Source organism: Lactuca sativa, chromosome 1 (genome assembly GCF_002870075.4).
Source record: "Lactuca sativa cultivar Salinas chromosome 1, Lsat_Salinas_v11, whole genome shotgun sequence".
NCBI lineage: Eukaryota > Viridiplantae > Streptophyta > Magnoliopsida > Asterales > Asteraceae > Lactuca > Lactuca sativa.
Genome location: NC_056623.2, coordinates 32210140 through 32219501, shown reverse-complemented (window position 1 = coordinate 32219501; position 9362 = coordinate 32210140). Strand labels below are relative to the sequence as shown.

The 9362-nt window shown below is 33.9% G+C and overlaps 2 protein-coding genes across 2 annotated transcripts; both read right to left on the bottom strand.

Annotated features, from left to right (window-relative positions):
- Positions 1 to 510: 510 nt before the first annotated feature.
- LOC111913519 (calmodulin-binding protein 60 A) lies at positions 511 to 3692 on the bottom strand. Its single transcript, XM_023909220.2, has 9 exons — positions 3350 to 3692; positions 3151 to 3214; positions 2931 to 3022; positions 2736 to 2793; positions 2487 to 2563; positions 1910 to 2397; positions 1611 to 1771; positions 1292 to 1495; positions 511 to 1223 (listed from the first exon to the last, which is right to left on the bottom strand). Exons 1-9 carry the CDS (start codon positions 3451 to 3453, stop codon positions 738 to 740), a joined length of 1734 nt encoding a protein of 577 aa, XP_023764988.1. The 5' UTR covers positions 3454 to 3692; the 3' UTR covers positions 511 to 737.
- Positions 3693 to 6892: 3200 nt separating this feature from the next.
- Positions 6893 to 8982, bottom strand: LOC111913597 (uncharacterized). The gene is made up of 5 exons (XM_023909324.1): positions 8512 to 8982; positions 8346 to 8439; positions 7577 to 8167; positions 7012 to 7385; positions 6893 to 6928 (listed from the first exon to the last, which is right to left on the bottom strand). Exons 1-5 carry the CDS (start codon positions 8980 to 8982, stop codon positions 6893 to 6895), a joined length of 1566 nt encoding a protein of 521 aa, XP_023765092.1.
- Positions 8983 to 9362: the final 380 nt, after the last annotated feature.

The window sequence follows — 9362 nt, the reverse complement described above, 5'->3', positions numbered from 1 at the left end:
TTTAAGATTTGAACTTAACTAGTATTTATTCCTCCCTTGTTTCTTTGTAGCTTTTAAGTTTTCATTAAAAACTTTATAATTTTTGTTTCAATAATCATGTGACAATCTTATCGACATTTAATTGAGCGGACACCATAACACATTGGTAAGATTGCTTCTTCTTTCGCCCACATGTGTGCGTGCGATATTTGTTCAAAAATATATATAAAGTCGTTGAATATTTGCATGTACTAGTTTTTAGGTTGCTTAGGCCTTAGCACTTGATTATTATTATGATTTCATGAATAAAAGTCATGTACTCACAGTGTTATAAGCTAATATGCTATAAATTAATTTATCCAAACACCATCTAAATAAAATGAGAAAATAGTAGTTTAACTTACCTATATAAATTTAACCAGTTCTATTACATTGTTATTTATAGATTTAAGTGCAAACTGCAGAAATGATCCTTAGTTGGCAATATTCTTTGGTTTGGGTCATACGAGGTAAAAGAAAACACACAACATGTCAACACAATATTATAGTTTTCAAATAAATACTGAAACAACTAGAAATTAATCCTTGAAAACAACTCGAGACTTGAAACGTAACCAATCTTAATCTACAACAACAGGAATCAAACGCACAGCCATCAGCTCCTCAACTTTGCAAGGGTCGTAATTTGGAAACCTAACTATTTACAAAATGGGTCATTTTGTAAACAAAAAAACACTTCATTCTACAAAACAGACTCTCTAAATCTGCACGTGCTGGATTGGGCTGCAAAGACCATTTGTAACAGTTGATGGATTGCGTACTTTTGAGAAGATGGAAATCCAACCTACCACACACCACACAGACGTCTTCCATTTTTGTGCCTGTGATTGTGAAAAATTAAGATACTGCATAAAATCTTCATCATCGGTTTCATCTCTCGGTTTTTTAGGGGAGTTTGAGATAGCGTGTTCAGATGCAAGCCGTTTGCGGTTTTGACTTGATTGACCACCCATTGGCGTTACTCCGACAATAAAATTACTTTTCCGGTGGCTCTCGATGGTTGTAATAAGTCTTGTGGGATTGTTTTTCTGAGGAATCACCAAGTTAAGGTCGCCATAAGGGAATGAGTTCAGGGTGGTAATGGTGGGCGGCTGAAGATGGTTAATGAGGGAAGCCTCATCTTCGAAAAAGACGACTTCCCTCCACTGTTCAGATGCTGATACTACTATCTTTTCACCATCAGCCTGACGGGAAAGAAAATCAATTAAAACCAGTTCAAATATTTTATCAACTAAATAAATTATAAACATACCTTTTTCTCGTTGGAAAGCTCATCCAAAGGAAGGAAGAGAGAATCGGAAACTAATCCCACCAAATGTCCATAAACATTAAAAGCCACACCATGTTTGTTTTGATCATCTCTTGAATTAAGGTACAAGTATATCCCATTATCGTCCTTACACTTGTGTGCATGGTCCATTATGATCTTCCAGTCATTAGGACGAACCTTAAGTATCTGCAGATAGGGCAATATTAATGACATGATTGTTACTATGATTGAGCAATTAAGTGGACATTAGCTAGCAAGCACTCGGATAGAAACTGAAACAAAAAACAAGCAAAAAAGTTACATCTTTGAGCTTCTCTGGATTAATTGCATTGAGAGTACGGAGGTCCATCACAGTTTTTATGTTTGCTTTTATCAAATGTTTAAAGCAATCACTACGATGGTTGATCCCATGTAATCGATACACTTCGTCGGATGAGGATGGATGCTCATGCTTGTTGTACTCTGAAAAGTGAAAACAGAATCCATGAAAATATAATCCAATCCATATATAACTATATCAAATCAAATGTATAAAATAAAACATATGTACTTACTGAAATTGCGTTTGTCTATAAAATAATTAAAACAGTATGTACTTACTGAAATTGCGTTTGTCTTTAACGAGAAAGGATTCTGTTTTTGCTTCTTTTACCCTAGTGCCAAAAATAGCATCCTTTGACCTTGCACCCAGCCTACAGATTCTTTTTCCCTTCCAGGTTGAATTGTGTGTGAATGAAATCTTATTAACATAAACAATACCTTCTTTTAGTTTTAGGAAAGTGTTTCCTTGAAGCACTTTCTTGCCTTTCCATTCACGGATGATCTTATTGTTAAATTCATAAGAAGTCCAATTCTCTGTTTCGAAATCATTACAATCGCCCTCAAGAACGACTATTTCAATTTCTGTTGCAGCTTCAGTCCCAGTCGTGACAATCTGCCCTGAGCTTTGATCAACCAAAGCTACTACAAAGGGTTTATCGTCCTTTCCTTCAATATTCTTGCTTGTAGAAACGGGTGTAGAGATTCCGTTTAAGAACTGGAATTGGAAAACTGGTGATCCTGAAGTACTTGCTGTGTTACCAGAATTCCTGAGAAAATTACAAGTATGTGTAAGCCGAGGGGATGTAGTAATCATAACTATCTACCACTTTTTCTGGATGATAAGTTTATTCATTACCATGTCCTGCCTGTCATCAGATCCAAGCCATATTTCTCCTTAACCATGGAAAGAATGTTTTGGTGCTTTGCGTTGATCTGGGGTACATGCAGCAAGAGTAACCGTTATTCATATGGTACCCTATATATGCCGATCTAAAGCATGACAAGGGGCTTGAATGATAATTATATAATTGCAAGATTAACTCAAGAAAGGAAAAAACTGAAGTGAGAGAGAGAGAGAGAGAGAGAGAGAGAGAGAGAGAGAGACCTCTGCACAAATCATAGGCCATAAAGTTTCCTTGCATATGCGGATCACCATTTCCGCCCTATGAAAACAATTACCATGATAGTAAATAATTCGATCATGAACATATTATGCAGTATCGTCAAACTAATTTAAATGTAATTGATTATCCAACATTAGAAAGAATAATAAATTTGTAAGATATATAGATTTTCTTACTTTCTATCTGTTGAAGTAGAAACCATTGCGAGTTCATCCACCGAACTTGTACTTCCTCCTGCCTCATGGTTCTTCTCATCTTCAGACGGCAGCTGATTAAGCACCGCCATTTTCAAGTTAATTTTATCAAACTCAAAAGTCTGTATTTTCCGTCAAGCTCATATAAAACGAGTGTGTGTGTGTGTGTGTGTGAGAGAGAGAGAGAGAGAGAGAGATTCACATTGATATGAAACGTAGGCCATATATTTTCAAGGTATAGACGAATGACCCCCTCCATTTCCGCCCTACGAAAACAGCGAGGTGAACAATAAAGAATTGATGAACACATTATGCAGTCTTTCATGAAAGTTGAGATCAGAAGGTAGCACCGATAATAAAAACATATGAAATTAGCAAGAAATACAAATCCGCATACGTACTCTTTGGAAGCATTAGCCCTAGCGAATTCATCAATTGAACTTCTTGTGCTTCCTCCTGCTTCACGGTTGTTATCATCATCCAACTGCTGATTAATCACCGCCATTTTCAAAGTGTTGAAGGTGTATCTGTGTGTTACGTACTGAAAGGTGCTCTCTCCTTGCAACTGATTTGCCTGTGCTCCGGCTTCGACCTTTAAGTGTTAAGTTTTAACGACGGAAAATATGACCCACCACACCGCGTTGTTACTTGATTCCAAACGCTATCACCAATAAAAAAAGAGAAAAAAGAAATTGTTGTCCCTTTTTGGGCTTTTTATAAGCAGTTATATGAGAAGAATCTCAAAGTCCCCGACCTCGTCCCCAACAACAATACAACACGATGCCTTTATTAGATTACCCTGGGGCCTAGGAGCTGGTGGGGACAGGGTCCTGGTTGGGTTAAATCAGGTGTGGTCAGATAAGCATAAGCTTGTGAATACTTTTTGTTTGCTTTTTTTATTTGAACACATTATTAAAATATTAAATTGACTTTTAGAAATAAAATTTTCTGAAATATTATAAACATTTTTTCTAATTTGACCCATTTTAATTTTACTTAATCTTGTACATTTATCACTTTGATTTATTTTTGGATAATGTCGCTATAGCAAATGAAATTTTTTTCGTTTGTTTAATTTAGTTCTTAAAGTTTTTTTTCTTGGTAATTAGACCATTAAACTCGTAATTGACCTATTAATTACACTATTATCTAAAATATTAGAAGGTTTACCGGTTACAATGCTTATGTGGCACGCTGATGTGTCCAATAAACTTACGTGGGATGCTTATGTGTCGAAGAAGTCCACTTGTCGATATCTACCTTAATAAATAAAGATAATTTTGTCAAATGTTAACTTCTTATTGAATTTAACACATGTCATTTTCTTAGAATTTTAAAAAAAAAAATTTACACTTGTAATTTTTGTATTTTTTTCATTTTTATTCAACTTCCATCTATTAAATGTCACCTTATAGTAATTAATGTGAATTAATGTATATAATAAATCTTCTATTTATGAATTCATATTTCTATTTAATGAATTCCATTTGTGAATTTATATTAATTAGTTTTATTAGTATAGATTAATTAAGGCAAATTACATAAATGGTCATTGTGGTTTATTTTATTTATTGTATTATTTCGAAAGTTTGCTTTAAAAAATACTTAATTTTTACACATTCATATTCAACATGATTTTTTTAAATATGATAATATTTTTTTATTAGTATAGATTGAACTACACCTTATATTTAACTTTTTTAATCTACCCGTGTAATACACGGGTTTCACACCTAGTCTACCCTAATAAATAAAGATAATTTTGGCAAATGTCAACTTCTTATTGAATTTGACACATGTCATTTTCTTAGAATTTTAAAATTATTTTTTTTCCACTTGTAATTTTTGTATTCTTTTCATTTTTATTCAACTTCCATCTATTAAATGTCACCTTATAGTAATTAATGTGAATTAATGTATATAGTAAACCTTCTATTTATGAATTCATATTTCTATTTAATGAATTCCATTTGTGAATTTATATTAATTAGTTTTATTAGTATAGTTTAATTAAGACAAATTACATAAATGGTCCTTGTGGTTTATTCTATTTATTGTATTTATTTCGAAAGTTTGCTTTAAAAAATACTTAATTTTTACACATTCATATTCAACATGATTTTTTTAAATATGATAATATTTTTTTATTAGTATAGATTGAACTACACCTTATATTTAACTTTTTTAATCAACCCATGTAATACACGAGTTTCACACCTAGTAGGCTTATTAATTGAAACCCTCATTCGGACATCCATTAAAGTGTTACTTACCCTTCTCTGAAAAGTCAAAGACTTCCCCTCGACTATTTCCGTCTTGAAGAACAATGTCTTCGAGCTCATCGACCTTAAGGAATCAGCTACAAGTCACTCATGTTCAGTTGCGAGAAGGGATAAAGCTTTGTGATTGTGGCGTTCCAGCTAAAGAGCAAACGTGTTGGAAGATAACAAACCCTAGGAGGCGTTTCTGGAATTGTCAAAACGATATGGTAGGTCCCAATACTCCTGATTTTGATAACTTAGTATTTTAGGGTTTGCTGTGTTGTTTCTTGCTGTAAAGAAGATCATGGTAGATTTGTATTTTGTTTGCTTAAAAAAACCCTAATTTTATTTTCTTCTTGACGATGGTGGATTATGAATCAAACACACTTCGTTAGTACATTAAAGGTAGCTGATTTGTGATTGTGAATCAAACCCTAATTTTATTGGCTTTTTATAGACTAGGTTGAAGAAATGTAGCTTCTTTGAATGGAAAGATGAAGAACAGGCAGAAGGGAACTACAAAAACCTGTTATATTCTCTGAAGCAGAAACTGGATGCTAAAGAGGATCTGTCTGAGATGAACAATTTGAGGAGAAGGATTGCTGAAGTGGAGTTTTTGCTTTCACAGGAGCAGTATAAGGTGGCAAAGAGTGAGAAAGAAGTTTATGATGCAAGGAAGGCAATAGGCAGGTACAAGATGATAGTTGCCTTGTTGTTTGCTTGCTTGGTCATTTGTGTTTTGAAGTTAGGGTTATTGTACTTAGTTAGGTTTGTTAGTGTAAGCTTTTGTTTTTTGGGGATCCCTTGTATTTTTTGTAAAGGCATACTAGAAAGTCAGTAATGATGGGCATTTTGTATCTATTGAAGTTGCTTTTAGTTACAAGTTGGGGCTATCAACCTTGATGTGTTGATGTTGTAAGGTGGTAAATCTCTAATGAAAGGGCATATGATAACTAATGTAAAAAAATATTCAAAGTCCTAATTATAGGGCATTTTGTATAATCAGATGTTGATGTTAATGAAACATATGCATGGCTTGTATTCCCATAAAATATATTTAATTAGATTAGTTGTGTATGTTTTCATTTTGGGAACAAAAGAGAAAGTGGTCCATGTGAAAGTACACTATATGTATGGGGAACATTTGTAGTTACTAGTCAGTGGGAGTTTTAATAATGAAAAAATAGGGCCTTTGAACCCATTATAGAACCATATCCAAGACCATATAAAATATTGACATGCATGCACATTATTCCAAATTTTTCCATGCAGAAATAATCAAAGACAAATGTCATGATTTTACTTAAAAAAGGCAACATACTTTCATAAGTGAGTAAAATATCATGTGAACAGTTTCAGTAAAAAGGCAACATATATCAATTACTGACCAAAATACCCTTTTATGTCATGACCAAAATACCATTTTCTGTCATCCATACATAAATGACCAAAATACCCTTTTATGTCAAGAGTGACCAAAATATCCATTACTGACCAAAATACCCTTTTCTCTCATGACCAAAATACCCTTTTTTGTCATCCATACATAAATGACCAAAATACACTTTTATGTCAAGAGTGAACTTAAAAAGGCACTATCCATACATAAATGACGAAAATACCCTTTTGTGTCAGAGTGAAATTGAAAGGCACCATCCATACAAAATTCAAATTAGCATCATCCTAATACATAAACTTTAAATCCAAATTACCATCATCCTAATACATAAATTTAAAACAAATTAACATCATCCTAATACATAAACTTTAAATCTAAATTACAATCAACATTAATCAATTACAAAAGCTTTTCCTTTAGAATTTCCTGGATCATCAACACCACCAATTGTTTTGCCTAATTTCAGCTTCAATATTCTCTCTGACTTTCTTCTTCTTATCCTCTTCAAAATATTTGAAATTGGCCTAACCCTTACCTGTTGGTCCTGGATAATAGGAACAACCTCCTCGGCTTCCTCACCCACAACAACTTCCTCACCTACAACACCCTCATCACCTTCATAAATTCTAGGTGGAGTAAATTGCATAGACTGACTAAAATCCCCTGCACTACTGGATTCAACATCAGTAGGAGTAACTTGCATATCATTTTGAGTAGTATCCATCTCAATTGGAGTCATTTCAACCTCTTCATGTTGTTGTGGTTCACTTGTACTACCTTATATCGCATGATATAATTATGTTAGTGACAAATCATATGTGAATAAATTTAAATTTTAAATGGTTTTACATGTCCTGCATTTTGCTTTACACAAACTTTTTGTTTCTTTTGTTTCTTCACATTTAACTTTTGGGGCCTTGTTTGTGGACAAGTGGCCTTGTTGTGACCTATCTCCTTGAAAATATTACATCTAATTTTCTTTTCATCCTTAGAAACCCTGTGTGTTCCTGTATTCTCTGTAGTGGATTTCTTCCTCTTAGTAGCTGGCCTACCAGGCATCCTTCTACTAATAGGAGGCAATGGTGGAGTATAATTTGTCTCTGACCACATGTCACTGCTATTCATGGGGGCAATTTTGTAATTGTATTCCTTCCTAAATGTGGTTGTGCTAAACATGTTGTCTACATAGGCTTCTACATCCCTATTAAGAAAGGATATGCTAGCTACAGAATGAGTACATCGATATCCATTCAATTGCCACAACCTACATGAACATGTTTTCCTTTCTAAGTCCACCTCATATGCATCTGTTTCTCTTATTCCCTCAAACTGGTTTAATCCACTTGGTAGTACCTGATAATGCCTTTGAACTTTTTTAAGCAAATTCACCTTATCCCTTATCTCTGGACAAATATGATTTCCCCATTGTTGTCCCTTTAATTTAATGTTGTAGATTCTGTCCATCATGTATAATCTTAAATCCTCTGACATGGTTATTATGGGCTTCTTCCTGGCATCTACTATTACAGCATTAAAACTTTCTAAGAAGCCATTTTCAACTGCATCACAACACCTTCCAGTTTGAAAGAAAGCTCTTGACCATGTTTTAGGATCTTTCTCCATAAGATATTGATGGGCATCTGGGTTCAATGTCTCAATTTCCTTCATCACAACTTTAAAAGCATGCTCAGTTGTGGCTTTTGATGCTCTCCAAAAAGAAGGTATGATATATGGCACCAGTGAATCTCTTCTGCAAATTCTGGCAAATATGTCTAGCACACTGCTTATGCTCTACATATGGCAGTAACTCTTTAACAACCTCTATCAAACCCTGTATTAGTACAAAGGTTTAAATCATATAGTATAAAATAAATATAAATGAATTACTATGTAAAATACTAACCTTATGTTGGTCTGACATTAAACTGAAACCATTTCCTAAATTCAAGTTTAGATCATCAATGAGAAGCTCTAAAAACCACTTCCAATTCTGCTTGTTCTCCACATTAACCACTGCCCAAGCAATATGATATATCTTGTCATTTTCATTCCTCCTAATAGCACAAAGCAATTCCCCCTTACACACACCTTTAAGAAAACATCCATCAAGACCTATTATCCTTCTACACCCTTCAATCCAACCTTGTTTAACTCCTTGAAAACAACAATAGAACTTGCTAAAATATTTCTTTCCATCTGGACCATCCTCCACATCTAGTTTCACAGTTGACCCATGATTTGTCCTTAAAATCTCATGACCATATGACCATAGCTTATCATAATGTTTAACAAGGCTACCTTCAACAAGATTCAGTGCATACTTCTTTGCTCTTCTACATTGCCCCATACTAACTTGGATACCAAACTTGGCCATTACCTTTACCCTAAGCTTCCGTACACTTATTTTCTGACTTTGTACAATCTCTTTGGTATAGTGACTCCCAATACATGCATATGTCACCAATGATCCAAACTTGAAGTTCCTAGCACAATTATGATCAACTTTTAGTGACTTGATTTAGAAACTCTCTTCATCACTCATCCAAGAAGCCCATAATCTAAATGTTCAAGCACCCTTGCTACACCTTACCAAAAGTCTTTTCCTATAATGTTTTTCAAAACACAATTGATATCCATTAGCTACAACATAGTTACACAACATTGATTTTACTTGCCATGGACCCTTAAATCTCATCCCTAGAATTGGCTTTTGTTTTTTCCAGTGTAATAGCTCATTAAATATGGAATGAGTTT

What these genes read in the sequence shown, in the direction of transcription:
- LOC111913519 (XM_023909220.2), bottom strand. Translation starts at nt 3,453, where the DNA reads ATGGCGGTGATTAATCAGCAGTTGGATGATGATAACAACCGTGAAGCA. An exon ending in TCTACTTCAACAGATAGAAA is followed by an intron (nt 2,794 to 2,930) that starts GTAAGAAAATCT and finishes TTGTTTTCATAG; the next exon opens with GGCGGAAATGGTGATCCGCA. An exon ending in AGCTTTCCAACGAGAAAAAG is followed by an intron (nt 1,224 to 1,291) that starts GTATGTTTATAA and finishes CTTTCCCGTCAG; the next exon opens with GCTGATGGTGAAAAGATAGT.
- LOC111913597 (XM_023909324.1), bottom strand. Translation starts at nt 8,982, where the DNA reads ATGGCCAAGTTTGGTATCCAAGTTAGTATGGGGCAATGTAGAAGAGCA. An exon ending in TTTGCAGAAGAGATTCACTG is followed by an intron (nt 8,168 to 8,345) that starts GTGCCATATATC and finishes GTTGTGATGCAG; the next exon opens with TTGAAAATGGCTTCTTAGAA. An exon ending in ATTCTAAAGGAAAAGCTTTT is followed by an intron (nt 6,929 to 7,011) that starts GTAATTGATTAA and finishes TTTATGTATTAG; the next exon opens with GATGATGGTAATTTGGATTT.